General features: G+C 39.6%; 1 protein-coding gene across 3 annotated transcripts in view; it reads left to right on the forward strand.

Moving 5' to 3' along the window:
- PLEKHG1 (pleckstrin homology and RhoGEF domain containing G1) overlaps positions 1 to 22176 on the forward strand; it is a 291716-nt gene that overhangs the window by 216526 nt on the left and 53014 nt on the right. For all 3 annotated transcript variants that reach the window (XM_064292170.1, XM_023548536.2, XM_023548512.2), the window contains 2 exons: positions 3219 to 3319; positions 19485 to 19554. In XM_064292170.1, the coding sequence (XP_064148240.1) occupies positions 3219 to 3319; positions 19485 to 19554 (171 nt within the window). The remainder of the gene's footprint in view (positions 1 to 3218; positions 3320 to 19484; positions 19555 to 22176) is intronic.

Consider the following 22176-nt stretch of genomic DNA (forward strand, 5'->3'; position numbering starts at 1 on the left):
TCGCTGAAAAGGAAGAAGACCCTCAACGAGATGAACTGACACAGTGGCTGCAACAGTGAGCTCAGGCATCACAACGATTGTGAAGATAGTGCAGGATCAGGCAGTATTTTGTTCTGTTGCACCTGGGGTCGCTATGAGTCAGAAGCAACTCGACGTTACCTAAAACAACAAATACCGGGGACTCCGGATAGTGGTAAACTATATCAGATATAAGCATTCAGATGCAAATTGAGTACTGGTCCATCCTTTTGTATCCATGTATAATTTAAGGAGAATATCAGTGGGTACGTTTATTTTTTTGAGGAAATACAGGTTTTACATGTTGTTCAAAATGTCCTTATACTTCAGTTCTAGCCTTCATTCAAGTTAGCTTTTAATATTTGGGCATTAATTCTGTATCCTATGCAGGTACTTAAGCTCCTTATCATTGTTTCATTTGTAAAGGTAAGGAGAATAGGTCTTGCTATTGTGGGTTTTTAGCATCAACTACACTTAACCCTTGTGAATCTAGCTTCTTATTGAGACAATCACTTTCTCAAGAAGATATTACTGCAAAGCTTGTAAAAAAAAGTTAGGAACATTGGTTCATGCGTGACAATGATGGTAGCGTTAAAGACTAGAATGATAAGTTATTTGATGCAGACTGAAATGTGCTATTTAATAAAGTTGTCGATGAAGCTCTACCTATATTTAATTGACAAACATGAGAGCCTGAGGGAATAGATAGAAATTACTAAAAAGTCTAAGAAGCAATTACCTGATGGTTCTTAAATTTTTGTTTCTCCTTGCGCTTTGTTGTTGTTAGTTGCCATCGAGTTGTCTCCAACTCATGGCAACCTCATGTATAACACAATGAAACATGGCGGTCCTGTGCCATCTTCATGATTGTTGGTAATTTTGAGTCCATTGTTGTGGCTATTGTGTCAATCCATCTTATTGAGGCTTTCCCTGGGCTTTACTGATCATCTGCTAATCCATCTAGCAACTGACCTTTCCTGATAGCATGTCCAAAGTAAGCTAGTCAATGTCTCACCATCCTCACTTCTAAGAAGCATCCTAGTTTTATTTCTTCTTAGGCCGATGTGTTCGTGCTCCTGGCAGTCCACAGTATGTTCAATATTCTTTGCCTCCGAACATTGTTGTGTTTGCTCTTGGATGTTGGAATGCAGTTACAGCGCTAGGATCTTCCCGGTCTGGCTGACTTTTCTCAGGATGACTTCCTCTAAGTGCCAGAATGCCGTGTTACCCTTGGTCAGGAGCCATCCTGCGTTGTTCAGCCAGGGCAGCGGATTGTATTTATTTTTAATTTTACGTTATTTCAGCTGTTTTTGCTTTTTTCTTTATTGTTTTCTTGCCTCCTACAGAGTTCTTTTTTCAAGCATTGCTGCGGGGAAGGGGAACACTCAGTTATGAACTCTTTAGCACGCAGGGGCAGGAAAGCAGTTTTCCCCCTTTCTCAGCGGTTCACATAGCTTCTAAGCCACATAAATTTAACTTGCTGTAGATTGAACCCACATCAGACCTGTAGGTTCTGTGTTAAACAAAACATATAAAATCATTTCAATTAAGCTTTCCCATGGTTCATTAACACAGCCTAAAAAAAAATTTTTTTTTTTTTATTAGATGGCATAAGTGAATTTTTATATGTTTATTTAAAAAAAAAAAAAGGAAAAAAAAATTAAATACATTGGTATTTGAGGAAGAATTTAGTTCTATACCTTAGCAGCTGGTAGCTTTCTGGCTTAAAGTTTACGTTTAAAACAACTTTGTCGTATTTCAGAATTTTTATTCCTTTTTCCCACTTTGTGAATTTTGGAGTATATTTTTGTCATGGAAATAAGGCAAGGAAACATACGATGTTGTTATGCCAAAATGCTGACATTCTCGGTAGCTGTGGCCATTATACTGTCCATCTGGTTGTTGTTGTTGTTGTTAGGTGCCATCAAGTCAGCTCCAACTCATAGCGACCATATGCACAACAGAACAAAACACTGCCCGGTCCTGAGCCATCCTTACAATCGTTGTTGTGCTTGAGCTCACTGTTGCAGCCACTGTGTCAATTCACCTCGTTGAGGGTCTTCCTCTTTTCTGCTGACCCTGTATTCTGCCAAGCATGATGCCCTTCTCCAGGGACTGATACCTCCTAACAACATGTCCAAAGTATGTAAGACGCAGTCTCACCATACTTGCTTCTAAGGAGCATTCTGGTTGTACTTCTTCTAAGACAGATTTGTTCGTTCTTTTGGCAGTCCATGGTATATTCAATATTCTTTGCCAACACCACAATTCAAAGGCGTCAATTCTTCTTTGGTCTTCCTTATTCATTGTCCAGCTTTCACATGCATATGATGTAATTGAAAATACCATGGCTTGGGTCAGGCGCACCTTAGTCTTCAAGGTGACATCTTTGCTTTTCAACACTTTAAAGAGGTCTTTTGCAGCAGGTTTACCCAATGCAACGCGTCTTTTGATTTCCTGACTGCTGCTTCTATGGCTGTTGATTGTGGATTCAAGTAAAATGAAATCCTTGACAACTTCAATCTTTTCCCTGTTTATCATGATGTTGCTCATTGGTCCAGTTGTGAGGATTTTTGTTTTCTTTATGTTGAGGTGCAATCCATACTGCAGGCTGTGGTCTTTGATCTTCATTAGTACTTCAAGTCCTTTTCACTTTCAGCAAGCAAGGTTGTGTCATCGGCATAACACAGGTTGTTCATGAGTCTTCCCCCAATCCTGATGCCCTGTTCTTCTTCATAGTCCAGCTTCTCAGATTATTTGGTCAGCATACAGATTGAATAGGTATGGTGAAAGAATACAACCCTGACGCACACCTTCCCTGACTTTAAACCATACAGCATCCCCTTGTTCTGTCCAAACAACTGCCTCTTGATCTATGTAAAGGTTCCTCATGAGCACGATTAAGTGTTCTGGAATTCCCATTCTTTGCAACGTTAATATTATCCATCTAGGAATGTTCTGATCCATTTCGGTGATGGATACACTAATATATATCACACTCTTTCTCCTTGTTAAAACTCCCTGTTATGTAAGTAGGTAAGTATTGTAATCATTAATTAAAAAGTGGCTCTGTTTTCTCAGAGTTAATGAGCACATTACTGTAATAATTACTTGAACCTAATACGAGTCATCTTGGATAATTAATGATAACTTGGAAAAGGACCAGAGTATTTAAGACATCCTTCTCATTGGTTTCACAGGATTACCTTGACTGTATCAGAGACCAAACTAAACTGCCTCTGGGCACTGAAGAAAGATCAGCCCTTTTTGGAAACATCCAGGATATCTACCACTTCAATAGGTAAGTTAACCCCCAAGGGGTTGTTCTCAGGTGGGAACATTATGAATTTCTCTTACGTTAATGCAGCCTAAAATAACTGATCACCTGTAATCTGTGATTCCACTTCAAAAAATTTTATGCATTGTCATGCCATGAAGAAAATTACAGTAGTAAACAAGACAAACAAGGTCTGTGCTTCAGGGAGCTGAAGGGTATACAGGCAAGAAAATCAGTTAGTACAATACGTTGTGATGTTTTTGGAAGAACAAAGTAGACGGCAGGTTAAGAGTACAGACTCTGGTGTGCAACATACTGGGCTTGCATCGCAGCTGAGCCATGTGTGTGTCCTTGGGTGAGTCTTTAAACTGAGGAAAGTAACTGAATCCCACACTTCACGTCTTTCCTCAGTTCTTATTTTCTTACTGAGGCTTACCTGAGCACCCTATTTAATGTAGCAGCCCACATGTGCACATGCACATACACACATGCATGCAGAGACACGTGCACGCAGGCATGCACACACACGTACACACATACATACAAATGTACACATGTGCACATGCCCCTGCACTTCTGACCCTCCTAACTTCTCTCCTTTTTTTGTTTTCATAGCACTTAACCAATTCCTAACATACTATATGAGTTACTTTTACATTATGTTCATTGTTCTTTCCTACCACCACCACCCGGAACACTCCACAGAGTCACAGATCTATGTCTGTTCTGTTACTGCGATGGTGCCTAAAACAGTACTGGACCCATTATAGGAGTTGTGATGGTTAAGGTTGTGTGTCAACTTGGCTGGGCCATGGCTCTCAATAGTTTGGCAGTTATGTAATGATGTAATTTGGCAGTTATGTAATGATGTAATTTGGCAGTTATGTAATGATGTAGTCATCCTCCATGATGTGATCTGATATAGTTAGCCAGTCAATTGTAAGGGGAGTTTCCTTGGAGGTGTGGCCTGCATCCAGTATATATTTGGACGTTCTAGCAAAGCTCACTCACTTGCTCTGGATCCTGCATCCGCACATCATCATCTGACCTCTGGTTCTTGGGACTTGAGCCAGCAGCCTGCCATCTTACCTACCAATCTTGAATTCATCAGCCTCTGCAGCCTGTGAGCTAGCAGCCTGCTGTCTTACCTGCCAGTCTTAGGTTCCTCAGCCTCTGCAGCTATGTGAGTCAGGAAAAGCCTCCAGCCTGACACCTTTGACCCTGAGACTTGGGACTTGCCAGCCCCTACAGCTGTGTGAGCCATTTCCTTGAGATATATGTACACACACACACACACACACACACACACACTTCACTGGGTTCGCTTCTCTAGAGAACCCAGCCCTGTCATTAACAATTTTGTGAAATGAATGAATGGAAATAAAGAAATATCTAGCACATATGGTTATTGTGAAGCTTCAGTGAGATAATATGCCACTAAGTATACCTTCAGTGAGCCTTTTCTTTAACCTTTGCCACTGAAATTGTCTGTGCCAGTTTGTCCCCATTCATTTTTATTTCCTTCGTCTTAAATCTGGAGTCTAATTTAGAGCCCAAATGTTTCTCAAATCCACTCATTCGCTCCCAAAGAGGAAACACCTGTTCATGATCCTTTAGTATTACGATATTTGCTTAAGTAAGTGTATTCATGTGACTTTTTATATCAATGCTTCTTAAGAATCTTTTATCATATACCTTATATCAGTTGATTTCAAAGATACAACTGTCTCACAAATCTATGGTTAGAGCTTGAAATAATGAATTTTAAAGTTTCTATTGCTAGTTCAAGTCTAGGTTTTCAGCATAATATAATAATAATGTGGCCACAAAGGCAAGACTTAAATCCCTAAAGAGGGCGAAAAGAAATGATTTTATGCTGGCCTGAAAAATTCAGCTGACTAGATTTTTTTTTTTTAAAGAACCATTTCCAAAATATAGAAGATAGAGTAACATGATACGTATCCATGAATTCCTCCCCCTGACTCTATCAAAGACTTTCCTCATACTATATCTGCTTTCAATTTTTTTTGAAGCAGAAAGACATTACGAATAAAGTTGAAGCCCCTGTATACCCCTACTGAATCCTCTTCCACTCTGTACAGAATGGCACGGTGATATGCTGTCAGAATGGCTCTCTGGGTGGATCCAGGGGAAGAGGAATCTAAGATTTACAGTGTTTTCCAATTACTGTTGTATAAACACTGCCATCACAGCAGATCTCAAACAGAATTAGGAAGAGAGGTGCAGAACTGGCTCAAGCAAACCATATAATCTGGCTTCAGCCCCCCACTGTAACTGTAACTCATATTCAACACGTTGTGTTTCCTTCCCATGTGTGATTTTTCCCATTAATAAGTATGAAGGATCTATTTAAAATATCCAAACTGGTTAAAAGCTCGGCTGCTAACCAAAATGTCAACAGTTCGAATCCACCAGCAGCTCCTTGGAAACCCTGTGGGGCAGTTCTGCTCTGCCCTATAGGGTCGCTATACATCGGAATCGACTCCATGGGAACAGATTTGGGTTTTTGTTTTTGATGTGCTTTCACGTATTTGAAACATGGCATAAATGGTGTCAACCTTTTATGTTTTGTTTTTTTTTTTAACTCAACATTGTTTAGTATTGCATGTAGCACAAGGAGGGGCTTTGATAGAGTTAGAAGTAGGAATTAATGGGTATTTATCATGTTACTCTATGTTCTGTATTTTGGAAATATTTCCTTTAAAAAAAAAAATCTTGTCAGCTGAGTTTTTCAGGCCAGCATTACACCATTTTTTTTTTTTTTTTTTTTTTTTTTTTTGCCTTTTTTAGGAATTTAAGTCTTGCCTTCTTGGCCACATATTATTATATTATGTTGAAAAACCTAGACTTGAACTAGCAGTATTGTTGTCAGGTGCACTCAAGTCGGTTCCGACTCGTAGCAACCCTGTGTACACCTGAACAAAATGCTGCCTGGTCCCTCGCCATCCTCACAATTGTTGCTAAGTTTGAGCCTGTTACTGCAGCTACTGTGTCAGTCTATCTTGTTGAAGGCCTTCCTCTCTTTTGCTGACTCTCTACTTTACCAAGTATGATGTCCTTCTCCAGGGACTGGCCCCTCCTGATAACATGTCCAGAGTACCTAAGACAAAGTCTTACCATCCTCCCTTCCAAGGAGCATTCCAGCAATAAAACCAAACCAAACCCAGTGCCGTGGAGTCGATTCCCACTCATAGCAACCCTATAGGACAGAGTAGAACTGCCCCATAGAGTTTCCAAGGAGCGCCTGGTGGATTCGAACTGCCGACCCTTTGGTTAGCAGCTGTAGCACTTAACCACTACTCCAAACTTTAAAATTTGATATTACAAGCCCTAACTAACCATGGATTGGAAACCCTAGTGGCATACTGGTTGAGAGCTATGGCTGCAAACCAAAAGTTCAGCAGTTCAAATCCACCAGGAAACCCTATGGAGCAGTTCTGGTCTGTCCTATAGGGTCACTATGAGTCAGAATCGACTTGAGGGCAACGGGTTTGGTTTTGGTTTGGAACCGTAGATTTGCCATATAGTTGTATCTTTGAAACCAGTTGATGTAAGGTATATAATGAAAAATTCTTAAGAAGAATTAATATCAAAGTTTGCTAATTTTAGCCACCATATAATATTCCATTGCAAGATACATTAATTTAACTTTTGCTGATTACAGGTAAAATTGAGCATCTTTTCATATTCATTGGCCACTTAGATTTCTTCTGTGAATTGGTGGTTTATCCCCATTGCCCATTTTTCTGTTGGGGTATTTCTTTTTCTTATTGCTGTATAGGAGTTCTAGGTAAATTCTGGCCAGTGATCTTTGTGGAGTATGGGAGTTGAAAATATCTCCCAATATGGAACTTGCCTTTTTAACTTTAATGATGATTTATTTGAAAAAGAAGTTATATAATTTATAAGTTTGACGATAAGAAATTTAACTTTTTATAGTATGTGGATTTTGTGTTGCATTTAAAAAAAATTACTTTCTACCCTCAGATCATGAATATATGCTGATTTTTTCTTGTAAAATTTATAAAATTTTGCTTTTCACATTTGTCCTTTCTCTAGCTAAAATTGATGGAGATGTGATATAAGGTAGGAAGTCAAAATTCTTATTTCCATGTGGCTAGCCAGTTGTCCCACCACCACTTATTGAAAAGTACATCCTCTGCCTGCGGGCTTGTAGTTCCATGTTGCTCACAGATCAAGTCTACATATCTGTGTGGGTCTGTCTCTTGGCTCTGTATTGTGTTTCAGTGGTCTGTTTGTACATTGCTGCCCCAATGCCTCATTGTCTTAAGTGTGAAGCCCACATTGTTCTTCATAAGTATCGACTTAGCTTTTCTCAGTTCTTTGCATTGCCAAGTGATTTTTTAAAAAATATTAGCTTGTCAAGTTTCATGGAGAATTCTGTTGAGCTTTTTATTGGAATTACATTAAATCTATAGATTAATTTTGGTACAATTGACATCATTATAATATTGAGTTGGCCTATTGATAAACATTATATATCTTTTCAATCAAGCTTTTTGAAAGTCTTTTAATAATGTTTTATAATTTCTCTATCACATTCATGCATCTGACATTTTTTAATTTATTTCGAGATATCTCACAGCTTTTGATTTTACATTGACCATAATTTTTTTTTAATTATTATTGTCATATAAGAATGCTTTTGATTTTTACATGTTGAGATTATATCCAACTAGTTTTCTTAACTTTCCCACTAGTTCTAACGGTGTATAGATTCTCTTGGATTTTCTTTGTATACAATGATATTGTCTGAAAATGAGGAGAATTTATTGTCTTTCTGTCAGAGGCTGGGTTCTCCAGAGAAGCAAAACTGATAAAATATATATATAGAAAGAGAAATTTATATTAAGGAAATTGCTCACGTGGTTGTAGAGGCTGGAACATCCCAAGTCCATGGGGCAGGCTGAAGGCTTCTCCTGATTCGCATAGCCACAGGCACTGGCAAACCCAAGATTGGCAAGTCAGACAGCAGGGCTCTGGCTCACAAGCTGCAAAGACCAACAAATCCCGAGATCGGCAGGCAAGACCCCAGGTAAGCTGCCTAGCTCAAGTCCCAAGAACCAGAAGTCAGATGAACAAGAGACAACTACAGGATCCAGAGCGAGCAAAAGCCTGTGAGCTTTGCCAGAGCGTTCAGTTTTATTCCGAGCAGGCCACACCCGCCAAGGAAACTCCCTTTCATCTGATTGACTACTCACAGCAGATTCCATCATGGAAGTGATCACGTTATATCAAATCTCATCGTGGAGGTAATTACATCATTATGTGACTGCCAAATTACATCATAACTGTCAAACCACTGAGAATCAGGGCCCAGCCAAGTTGACACACAACATTAATGATCACATCTTCCTTTACAGTTCTTCTACCCCTTATGTCTTTTTCTTGTCTTATTGCTTTGGGTAGGACTTCCCATGCAACATTGATTAGATGTTGGCATCCTTATCTTGTTTCTGACATTGGTAGGAATGCGTTAACTATTTTGCCAGTGAGTATGATATTTTCTGTGTGATTTAGATAAACACTCTTGGTATCTATTTGACTAAGTTTTTTTTTGTGTGTGAATGACTATTAAATTTTATTGAATGCTTCCTTTACCTTTAGTAAAATTAGCATATGGTTTTTCTTCTTCTATTCATAAAGTGGTCTATTACATTGAAAGATATTCTGATTTTAATCATGTATACACTACTGGAATAAACCCTACCTGGATTTTTATATATTTATGCATTCATGAATTTGATTCATTTGTATTTTTTAAAGTATTTTTTCAGGTATGTTTATAAATTAGTATATGATGTCTCTCCTTGTGCTGTCTTTGTTCAATTTTAGTATATAACCTAATTTAAATTTGTTATTTCATAAACTCTTCCATCATGAAATGCTTTGGAATACAATTGAGGGTTCATTTTTGTTTTCTTTTCATTAGCCGAATCTCTCTTTCTCTCACTATCCCTATGACAGCCTAGAAATTTAAGTCTCTGGTTTGGTATCTGAACTAAATCCTCAAGTGGTCAGGAAACTGGGTCAGTCAAAAGAAACCACTTTCCCCACTTGAACGTACCCCCTGAAATCCCAAGCCCTTCCCTCCTCCCAACAACCAAAGGAAAAACAGCACCAACAGTTTTATACAGCAGCCCTCTCTTGGAATAAAGAAGAGTTATCTAATTGTAATTTGAATCTTTCTTTAAGAATAAAGTATAAAGAAGTAGAGACCATTGCTCCATATTGAATTTCTATCTTTGAATTGTCCCTTAAAAAAATCCCATCGCTGTCAAGTTGATTCTGACTCAATAGCAACCCTGTAGAACAGTATAGAACTGCCCCACAGGGTTTCCAAGGAGCGGCTGGTGAATTCTAAGTGCCAACCTTTTGGTTAGCAGCTGAGCTTTTAACCACTGCGCCATCAGAGCTCCATATAAAATTGTCTCTTAGTATATTAAAATCATCCAATCTTTCTTCCTCAAAGAATCAAAATAAACTTGCCTTTTTCTTTCAACTCCCTCTCTTTATTCAGTATACCTATGTTGAGGGACTACTGTGTTTAACACACTGGACTAGGTCTGATGGTATAAAGATGAATGGCATCATTGTACAGGACTGGCAAAAAGTCAGATAATCAAGGAATGAACAGAATGCTTTGAGAATTCTGAGAAACATGCCATTAATTTGTCTGAGGCGGGTAGTGAAAGCTTCACAGAGCAAGTAACATATGTCTTAAGACAAAAACATTGTTTGGACCATGTTTTGTTTTGTTTTCTTCTACTTAGGAAGTGATTCATGGGTTACGTATAACAAGGTAAAGGAAGACAGGGAAGTTACCTTTTCTTTTACTGCATTGTCCTACCACCAAAGTATCTCTAACTTCTGTAAAATGGAAGAAAAAAAAAAATTACCACTGAGTGTGACTCATGACCACCTCTTGTGTTTAAAAGTAGAACTATGCTTCATAGGGTTTTTAATGGCTGTGACCTTTTGGAAGTAGATTGTCAGGCCTCTCTTCCAAGGGACTTCTGGGTGGATTTGAACCACCAACATTTAGATTAGTAGACAAGGGCATTAACCATTTTGTGGCACCCAGGAACTTCAGCCTTTGTTCAGCTGAATATTTTCCAGGCCAATGCTAATGTATCAGTGAAATACATGGAGCATTTGGTGCCATTAACCTTACCTGTTGTCTTTTCCCACATGCACACATGCCTCTGTGGATGCAACAAGTCAAAGTACCAGATGACCTAATTAGGAGGGTGGGAGAAGGAAGGGGTGCTTAGAGTTCATTGCAGACCGGAAGGGGAGAGGCCCCATTCCTGCATCTTATCTAGCGTAAAGCAGTAGAATCTTCAAAGTCATAGTACAGTTCCTGCTTCAAGTTCACATCAGTGATCAGAGAAACGTTGCATGTAATATGTTTCTGTAAAAAAGGACAGGATTTTCTCTAATTGCCCACCCAAACAAGATATCTGAGCTTAAGCAAGAAATCTTGTGATTTTCTTTTCCATAACCTACTCAAAAGGAGGAAATATTTGGAATAGTCAAATGAAAGGAAAAATACTCAAATGCTTACGACAGGATGACTCAATTTTAGCTTTGAGTACACGATCCATGAGTCACTCTTTCCTCCTAATGTACGGGTTCAGTTATACATTAGTTGTACTGATGCAATGAGAAACCTAGTTCCTACCTACCCACATTAGACTGCAACCCTCTAGAAGGACAGACCTGTTTCTGGTCTTTATGGAGTATCTCCAGTGACTGATACACAGCGTTCCATGGCCCTGTCTGTGCCCCAATCCAAACAGTTGCCATCAAGTCAGCTCCAACTCATGGCAACTCCGTATGTGTCAGAGTAGAACTGGGCTTCACAGGGTTTTCAGTGGTTTAGTTTTCAGTCTTAGATTGCCAATCCTTCCTTCCAAGGCACTTATGGGTAGACTCAAACCTCCAGCCTTTCAGAAGCATGTCACTATTTGTACTACCCAAGGACTTCTGTGCCCCCGTCCCTGTTGCCATCGAGTCAATTCCGACTCATAGCGACCCTGTAGGACAGGCTAGAACTGCCCCATAAGGTTTTCAAGGCAGTAATCTTTATGGAGAGGAGTTCTGGTGGTGCAGTGGTTAAAGTGCTTGGCTGCTAACCAGAAGGTCAGCGGTTCGAACCCTCTAGCCACTGCACCAGAGAGAGATGTGGCAGTCTACTTCAGTGAAGATTTACAGCCTTGGAAATCCTATAGGGAAGTTCTGCTCTGTCCCATGGGGTCATTATGAGTTGGAACCAACTAGATGGCAGTGAGTTTGGTTCGGTTAATCTTTACAGAAGCAGACTGCCACATCTTTGTCCTGCTGAACAACTGGTGGGTTCTAACTGCCAACCTTTTGATTAGCAGCTGAACACTTAACCACGGCACCACTAGGGCTTCTTATAGCATGGCATATCATTTTATAGTCAGTTGTCTTCCTGGATCCCCACACTCCCTGTTGCTTACCAAACGCCAGGCACACTGGCTTCCTTTCTATATGTCAAATAAGAACAGACCAAGCTCTTTCCTGCCACAGGACCCCTGCTACTCATTCTGCACTAGACTGGCAGCCCCAGTTCTTAATGACTTTCTCTGCCAAGCCTGCTCACATTCAAATGTCACCTCCTCACGGGGCCTTCCATGACTGCCCCATGCCCCTGTCCACCCCCACTCAGCCTCAGTTACTCTCTATCACGTGGCCCTCTTTATTTCCTTTATGTTACTCAGTAAAGTGTTATTATTATTAATATTTATTCCCCTAATCGGAACATAGGTGCCATGGAGCAGGGCCTTTATCCATCTTCTTAATCCTGATAGCCTCAGTGCCTACAGTAATATAGTGCCTATATGCCTGATGTGAGAGACTGTCAATAAACACTTGCTAAATGGAGGGACCATTGTTGCAGCCACCGTGTCAATCCATCTCATTGAAGGTCTTAAACAATGGGTTCAAACATAACAACAATTGTGAGGATGGCTCAGGACCAGGCAGTGTTTCATTCTGTTGTACATAGGGTCACAGTGAGTTGGAACTGACCCGACAGCTCCTAACAGCTAACAAAAAATGGAGGGCACAAGGTGGGTGGGACAGCTGTATAAGGACAATAGCCCTGATGACAAGAGCCTGAAAGAGATCCTATTACTTTCCCCTCATTGTTCACATTTTTTAGTGTGTTCACCCGATTTTAGAAAAGCGTTTTAGAGGAGAGCTATCCAGGTGATTCAAACAAGGCCTCTCAGGTAGACAGTACAATGTTGAAGACACTATGATGCTGAGTCTAGCCTTCAGCTTTCCTGATGAGGAAACATAGCTTTGGGATTCAGGAGCCTAATACTAACCCAGCTATGGCCCTTCATTATTAGCTTTGTGACCTAAGGTAAGTCACCTCCTTTTTATGATACATGGTTTCCTCACCTTAAAATTAGGAGTTGGGGCTGGAAGGTGTCTGAGCACCTGCCCCAGACTGTGGTTTTGGAGCGATGAATGCCAGTCATTCATTCACAGGTGCAGATGTACCTGGAGCCTGGGTGGGTCCCTGAGACACTTGCTTCTGGGTAGCAAGTCTACTCCAGATGAAATTATAGCTCAAAGAATAGCTTGATGAGCATAAAGTTCAGAACACAGGGAATTGATCATTGTCAAGGAGTATTTCTATTATGAGAAGTAACATAATGGATTCTGGTCGAACTTCTTTTCTGTTCAGAAAGAGGATTTATATTGAAAGTACTAGACACAAAATCTACATCCAGAGCCCTCCATCCTCCTATAATGGAAATGCTGGCTGCTATTTATTCACTGAGTATTTCTATTTTTCTTAGACCTTTTCCCTTACCTCATCCAATGTTCAAATCACAGTGACTGGATTTCAACTGTCTTATTTAATCATACCCATCTTTCTAATGAGTGATAGTGATACAAATGTAAGAACTCTACATTCCAAAGAAAAAGAAACTTACAGAGGGAGTTGTTACGGATTGAATTGTATCCCCTCAAAAATTTGTGTTGTAAATCCTCACTTCTTTGCCTGTGGTTATAATCCCATTTGGGAATGGGTTGTCTTTGTTATGTTAATGAGAAAAGATTAGTGTAGGGTGTGTCTTAAATCAGTCTCTTTTGAGAAACAAGAGACTAACAAGCAAGAGAAGCAGGGATGGGGGAAGAGAGATGCCAAGCCACACAAAGATTGCTCCCCAGGGAGCAGAAGCTCAGAAGAGATGAGGACCTTCCCCCAGAGCCCACAGAGAGAGAAATCCTTCCCTTTAGAGCTGGCACCCTGAATTCGGACTTTTAGCCTCATAAGCTGTGAGAAAATAGATTTCTGTTTGTTAAAGCCACCCACTTGTGGATCTTTCTGTTATAGCAGTACTAGACAACTAACTAAGACAGGAGCTTTTTATTGGAAGTTTGGGAAAGAACGTTTGAAACTGAGATTGTCTTAAAGTTGTTCCTGGATAAAAGATCCTTTCAAAGGGCCAGCGGATTTTAAAGTAACAGGGTATAGTACATTAGTATGGTTTCAGGCTCCAGCCAACCTTTAAGAAAAAAATACATCCTGAATTTCAGTATAATATCAAAGAAGGGTATCCATGCTTCTCTGAGAAAGCTACTAAAATATACCTCCCTTTGCCAGTAGTATATCTGCGTGAGGCTGGATTTTTTCCATATATTTCAACCAAAATAACAGATTGCAGCAGATGAACCCAGAAGCAAATACGAAAATCCAGGTGTGTTTTATTAAGGTGGACATTAGATATTTGCAGAGATGTAGAATGCTGCCACTCTTCCCGCTAAATTTTTTTTGTCTTATAAAATTATTTTTCATATAAAGTTATTTATATTAGTGAGTGCTTGGATTTATTGTTATTAAATGTATTTTTAAGTTATTCAGTTCTAATTTCTAATATAGCAAATACTGATACATAAAACTCACATAAAGAATTTTTGAGAGTGTAAAGGAGCTTTGACTCCAAAATGTTTGAGAACCACTGCCTTAGGGTAAGGAACAACACGGAATAAACTCCTCCTCTACACAGAATTTATGATTGACATTGTGGTATTGCACCTTCAAATATGGAAGGACAAATGAAGATTCCCAGATATTTGAGGAGAGCCTTTAACATGGATGACAGAAGCCAAAATGATCAGGGAAGCCCATTGACAGATGAATGGATAAACAAATTATGGTACATACACACAATGAAGTAATACGCAGTGGTGAACAACAATGGTGAATCCACGAAATATCTCACAACATGGATGAACCCGGAGGACATTATGCTGAGTGAAATAGGTCAATCATAAAAGGACACATATTGTATGAGACCACTACTATAAAAACACAAGAAAAGGTTCACACACAGAAAAAAGCATTCTTTGATGGTTAAAAGGGCAGGGAGAGGTGGAGAGGAGAAATTACTAACTAGATAATAAACACGTATCAACTTTGGTGAAGGGAAAGATGACATACATTATAGCGGAAGTCAGCACAACTTTACCAAAGGCAAAGTCATAGAAGTTTCCTAGAGACATCCGAATACCTTAAGGGATCGAGTTGCTGAGACTGGGGGCCATAGTCTCAGGGAACATCTAGGTCAGTTGACATAACAGTTCATAAAGACAATGTTCTACACCCTACTTTGGTGAGTAGCACCTGGGGTCCTAAAAGCTGGTGTTGAGTGGCCATCTCAGATACATCTAATGGTCCCATCCCATCTGGAGCAAAGGAGAATGAAGAAAACCATAGACACAAAGAAAATATTAACCCAAACAACTAAAGGATCACGTGAACCACCACTTCTACCAACCGAAGCCTGGAAGAACTAGATGGTGCCCAGCTACCACCACCAACTGCTCTGACAGGGATCATAATACAGAGTCTTGGACAGAGCAGGAGAAAAATGTAGAACAAAATTCAAATTCACAGAAGAAGACCAGACTTACTGGTCTGACAGAGACTGGAGGAACCCTGAGACTATGGCTCTCAGACACGCTGCTAACTCAGAATTGAAACCACTTCCAAAGCCCACTTTTCAGACAAAGATTCGAGGGGCATATAGAATAGTAACACAGGTAAGGAACATGCTTCTTAGTTCAGTCAAATATACGAGATCAAATGGGCAGCTCCTACCCAAAAGCAAGATGAGAAGGTAGGAAGGGACAGGAAAACTGGACAAATGGACACAGGAAACCCAGAGTGTAAAGGGGGGAGAGTGCTGTCACATTGTGGGAATTGTAACCAATGTCACAAAACAATATGTGTGTAAATTTTTGAATGAGAAACTAACTTGAGCTGTAAACTTTGACTTAAAGCACAATAGAAATTGTTTTTAAATGATCAGAGAGTAAGGAACTCAGCAGAAAAAGAAGTAAATGTGAAGAGCTGGAAAGTCTAAAAAATGTAATAATAATAAAATTCTTGCAGATAAGGGAAGAATTTGCACCCATGAAGCAAGAATACAAACATAAGCCAGAAACAGCCAGGGGGTGGGGAGGGGAGCGGGGGGAAGATTTTGAAATTAAAAATTAGATAGTAGAAATGAAAAAATTCAATGTAAGGGATGAAAAATAAAGTTGATGAAATCTCCCAGGGAATAGAACAATAAATGAGAAGACAGAAAATAGAGAAAGGATTAAAAAAAAAAAGAGAATCAGACTGGGAGATCCAAAGTGCAGATAATATAGGAGCTTCAAAAAGAGAAAAAAAAGAAATGGAGAAGAAGAGATATCAAAAACGTAACTCTAAGAATAGAGGTTCACAATCCTTTTGGTCCCTGTGTCTCTTTATTTGTTGTTAGTTGCCATCAAGTCGATCCTGACTCATGGATACCCCTTTTGTGCAGAGTAGAACTGTGCTTCATAGGATTTTCAAGCCTGTGGCCTTTGAGAAGCAGATCACCAGGTCTGTCTTCCAGGATGCCCATGGGTGGGTTCAAACCGCCAGGCTTCTGGCTAGTAGTAAAGCACTTAACCATGTTTGCCACCAGACACACCTTCAGTATCTCTTACACACTTAAAAATTACTAAGGACACAGAGAGCTTTTGTTTATGTTTTATGTGTTGTTTAATATGTAACAAAGCGAAAGTGAGAAATTGTTGAAATATCAATTTATCCAATATTAATAAGCCCACATAGTTTTGTGAAAAATAATTTTACCACTCTTCTCACTAAATTTTATTTTGGAATTGTTCTACATTTTTACAAATGTCTTTACAGTCTGATGTACTGGAAAACTGCTGGATTCTCATATCTGCTTTCCATCTGGTGTGATATCCCACATCATGAGGACTCTGGAAAAGTGCACTGTCCTCTCATGAGAGAATGAAAGTAGAAAAGCCAATAGCATCTATGTATTTTTATGAAAATATCAACCTCGTTGATCTCCTCAAAAGGTCTCAGTAACCTCCAGAAATCACTGGACCACACTATGAAAAACTGCCACTCAAGAACGTTTCCCAGATTTTCAATTTGGCTCAATTCATGAATAAAGACCTGCCTTAAGACTGACCATCACAGCATTTCAAAATTATGGTGACAAAGACAAGACTCTAAAAACTTCCAGAATAAAAATAGGTCACATAGGAAGGATCAGGAATCAGAATGACATTGGACTTCTTAATAGCAGCATTAGGATTTATAAGACAATAAATAGTCCTCTAAATATTCAGGGAAAATGGCTTCCAACTAAGTATTCCGTATCTACTGACATTATCAACCAAGTGTGAAGAGAGGACATTTTGAAACACGAAGAGTGTCAGAAAATTTACCTACTATTACACGTGAGGAGCCCCGATGACACAGCGGTTAAAGCAATTGACCGGTAACCGAAAGGTGGGTGTTTCGAAACCACCAGTGGCTCCACGGGAGTAAGATGTGGTGGTCTGCTTTGGTAGAGATGTACAGCCTTGGAAACCCTATGGGATCCCTATCAGTTGGAATCAGCTCTACAGCAGTAGGTTTATTACGCATGGGGTTTCCATGAGTTGGAATGGACTCAACAGCTGCTGGATTGGGTTTTTTATTTTTTAGTTATTATTATTACCCTTAATCATAAAGCTACTGGATGTTGTCATCTCACAAATGAGGGAGTATATCCCAGATGGTATGTAAGAAACAAGGCATCCAACACCAGAGATAGGTGAAGGACATCATCATGATGGCTTTGAAGAGAGACCAGAAGGCCTGGAGAGCACTGTCCAGGTCTGAGGAGAAGAACAGAGGGTGCCAGGAGGAGGGCCACCAAGAAAGAAATGTAATCGATAGATTGCTGGATGCTTGAACACAGTGAAATGAGATTAACGCTTCTGGTATAAAGTTTGAGAATAAATTAGTGGTGTGTGCTTTGAAAACAAATTCCAAAGAAATGAGAAAATTTTAACTCCAGGGAAAAAGAAGTTGTACAAGAAAGGAAATGTAGTCATGATATTTCTGTATTCAGCTGGGAATAATATTTACGTAGTCTTATAAATGTGAGCACTGACTTTTATTCTGATCAAATTTCATAATAGTCAGAAGATGGGACGAGAGGAAGTTTGGAGAAGTTAAGAAGTAAGTAACATCCAAAACTGAAAGATAATGACAAGGCAGTATCAGCCCACTGAGAAATACAGACCTAACACACTGCAGAAACACTTAGAGCTGAAAATGCTCGTGGGAAGTAGTAATTGAGAGTGGGAAGCAGAAGGCAAGAAGTCGCTTGTTTTTATCATAATTCCCGTAGAATTATTTGCTTTTTATTAAATATGTAGCATTGAAAAACCAACCCTGTTGCTACTGAGTAGATTCCAACCCACAGTGACCCTATAGGACAGAGTACAACTACCCCATAGGGTTTCTGAGGAGCGGCTGGTGGATTTAACTGCTGACTTTTTGGTTAGCAGCTGAGCTCGTAACCACTGTGCCACCAGGGCTCCAATATGTCGCATGGTGATTAAAATACACACTTAAAGTGTTAAAAATGTGTATTAATATAACATATATGGAGTACAGTTTGGAAGTGTGTTAACATTTACACTAAGAATAGCCGTAAACCCAGAAATTCCACTTATATAGTTTTACGCAACAGTGGGAGATTAATTATGGTACATCCACACAATGAGCTATTACACAGTTAAAATAATACTAAAAGCAAGCAAACAAAAAACCAGTTCCCAGCGAGTCGACTCTGACTCGTGGCGACCCCACGTAGGTCAGAGTAGAATTGTCCTCCCTCCGTAGGGTTTTCAATGGCCGATTTTTCAGAAGTAGATCACCAGGCGTTTCTTTCCAGGCACCTCTGAGTGGACTCAAACCTCCAACCTTTTGGTTACCAGCCAAATGTGTTAATCGTTTACACCACCCAGAGACTCCCAAGATAATCACACTGTCATTAAACATAATGCAGATTTAAAGTTGAGAAAATATGTTTACTCCTCTAGCATACCTTTTCTTTAGAGTCTAACTTTGTTTATAATTTTGTATTTGCTCGTGTGATTATGCACTGTCTGACTCTCCACTGGGTTGTGAGCTCCATGAGACCAAGGACTTTATCTGACTTTGCTCGCTGGTGTGTTCTTCGTGCCTAGCAAAGTCCCTGACACCTAGACAATGATTTCATGGATGAGCATGTGTGAGTAGGCATGTAGATAATGACAAACGTCCAGAAGACTATTAATGCCAGTAGTTGCTATCAACTTGATTGTGACTCATGGAAAAAGCCCCATGTGTGTCACAGTAGTACTGTGCTCCGAAGAGTTTTCAATGGCTAATGTTTTAGATGTAGATCACCAGGCCTTTCTCCCAGGTTGCCATTGGTTGGACTGAGACCTCCAGGCTTTCAGTTAGCGGAGGAGAACATTAACTCTTTGCACCACCCAAGGACTCCTATAATGTCAGGCAGGGTTTGTCTCTGGCTGTTGGGCTTACTGATCCAACCTCTGTTCAAATCCCTGTTCCGGCACATAACTGCCTGACTTGGGCAAGTCCTTTATCGAAGCCTTCTTTCTACATGGTGACAACAGGTATGTGAGTGGTAAAATTAAATATGATACCTTGTGAATAGCACTCACGCACTTAAGCTTCTAAGCTATATAAAGTTTCATTGATTATAAAACTACGATCTAATACTTTTGGGCTCTTATTTTTTATTAGTGAACTTCTACAAGATTTGGAAAACTGTGAAAATGATCCCGTGGCCATAGCCGAATGTTTTGTGTCCAAGGTAAGCAAGCTTCATTTCTCTGGACCAACCAAGACAGTACACTGTACAGATGGTCTTTGGTTTCGGAGTTGAAACGATGGTTTTGTCCATATTGGATGAAGTTAGCCACTAATTTCTCTCGCTCTGTTTTTGTTTGTTTTTAACCAGCAAAGAAAAAAATGTACTGTTACTGGGAGAAGGGAAATGCTTAGTAGTTGTCCTAGAACTTGTATAATAACTGAATGGTTTTACTCTTTCCTAGGAAAAAATTTTAAGTTTAGGTGGCGAGTCCAGAATAGAACAATATTAAAAAAATAGTTACATATAAAATATCACTAGAGTAGTATTATGGATTGAATTGTCTCCCTAAAATATATGTTATAAATCCTAACCTCTGTGCCTGTGGTTATAGTCCCATTTGGGAATGGATTGTCTTTGTTATGTAAATGAGACAGGATTAGCGTACCTTTGTTGTTGTTAGGTGCCATCCAGTTGGTTTCTACTCATAGCGACCCTATGCACTACAGAATGAAACGCTGGCCAGTCCTGCACCATCCTCACAGTCGTTGCTATGTTTGAGCCCATTGTTGCAGCCACTGTGTCAGTCCATCTCGTAGAGGGTCTTCCTCTTTTTCGCTAACCCTCTACTCTACCAAGCATGATGTCCTTGTCTAGGGACTGGTCCCTCCTGATAACATGTCCAAAGTATGTGCGATGAAGTCTCACCATCGTTGCTTCTATGGAGCATTCTGACTGTGCTCCTTCCAAGGCAGATTTGTTTGTTCTTCTGGCATGCCATGGTATATTCAATATTGTTCACCAACACTATAATTAAAAGACATCAGTTCTTCTTCAGTCTTCCTTATTCATTCTCCTGCTTTCACATGCATATGATGCAGTTGAAAACACCATGGCTTGGGTCAGGAGCACCTTAGTCTTCAAGGTGACATTTTTGCTTTTTAATACTTTAAAGAGGTTTTTTGCAGCAGATTTGCCCAATGCAATATATCCTCTGATTTCTTGACTGCTGCTTCTATGGGTGTTGATTGTGGATCCAAGTAAAATGAAATCCTAAACAACTTCAGTATTTTCTCTGTTTATCATGGTGTTGCTTGTTGGTCCAGTTGTGGGGATTTTTGTTTTCCGTATGTTGAGGTATAATCCATATGAAAGGCTGTATGTAATGTAGTCTTTTATCTTCATCAGTAAGGGCTTCAAGTCCTCTTCACTTTCAGCAAGTAAGGTTGTGTCATCTGCATAACGCAGGTTGTTAATGCATCTTCCTCCAATCCTAATGCCCCGTTCTTCTTCATATAGTCGAGCTTCTTGGATTATTTCCTCGGCATATTGGTTGAATAAGTATGGTGAAAGGATACAACCCTGATGCACACCTTTCCTGACTTTGAGCCACACACCTTGTTCTGTTCGAGCAACTTGCTTTTGGTCTACATACAGGTTCCTCATGAGCACAATTAAATGTTCTGCTATTCCCATGCTTTGCAATGTTATCCATAATTTGTTATGATCCACACAGTCGAATGCCTCTGCATAGTGAATAAAATACAGGTAAATGTCTTTCTGGTATTCTCTGCTTTCAGCCACAATCCATCTGACATCAGCAATGATATCACTTGTTCCACATCCTCTTCTGAAACTGGCCTGAATTTCTGGCAGTTCCCTGTTGATATACTGCTGCAACTGTTTTTGAATTATCTTCAGCAAAATTTTACTTGCATGTGATATTAATGATATTCAATAATTGCTGCATTCTGCTGGATCACCTTTCTTCGGAATGGGCACAAATATGGATCTCTTCCAGTCATTTGGCCAGGTAGCTGTCTTCCAAATTTCTTGGCATAGATAAGTGAGCGCTTCCAACATTGCATCCATTTGTCGAAACATCTCAATTCGTATTCTGTCAATTCCTAGAACCTTGTTTTTTGCCAGTGCCATCAGTATATCTTGGACTTCTTTCTTCAGTACCATCAGTTGTTGGTCATATGCTGCCTCCTGAAATGGTTAAATGTTGACCAGTTGTTTTTTTTGCACAGTGACTGTGTGTATTCTTTCCATCTTCTTTTGATGCTTCCTACATCGCTCAGTATTTGCCCATAGAATCCTTCAATATTGCAACTTGAGGCTTTAATTTTTTCTTCAGTTTTTTCAGCAATGCCGAGTGTGTTCTTCCCTTTTGGTTTTCTAACTCCAAGGCTTTAACATTTCATTATAAGACTTTACTTTGTCTTCTTGAGCCATCCTTTGAAATCTTCTGTTCAGCTCTTTTACTTCATCATTTCTTCCATTTGCTTTAGCTACTCTGCATTTAAGAGCAACTTTCAGAGTCTATTCTGACATCCATCTTGGTCTTTTCTTTCTTTTCTGTCTTTTTAATGACCTTTTGCTTTCTTCATGTATGATGTCTTTGACGTCATTCCACAACTTGTCTGGCGTTCAGTCATTAGTGTTCAACGTGTCCAATCTGTTCTTTAGATGGTCTCCAAATTCAGGTGAGATATACTCAAGGTCGTATTTTGGTTCTCATGGTCTTGCTCTAATTTTCTTCAGCATCAACTTGAACTTGAATATGAGCAATTGACGGTCTGTTCCGCAGTCAGCCCCTGGCCTTGTTCTGACTGATGATGC

Source organism: Loxodonta africana, chromosome 1, assembly GCF_030014295.1.
Source record: "Loxodonta africana isolate mLoxAfr1 chromosome 1, mLoxAfr1.hap2, whole genome shotgun sequence".
Lineage (NCBI taxonomy): Eukaryota > Metazoa > Chordata > Mammalia > Proboscidea > Elephantidae > Loxodonta > Loxodonta africana.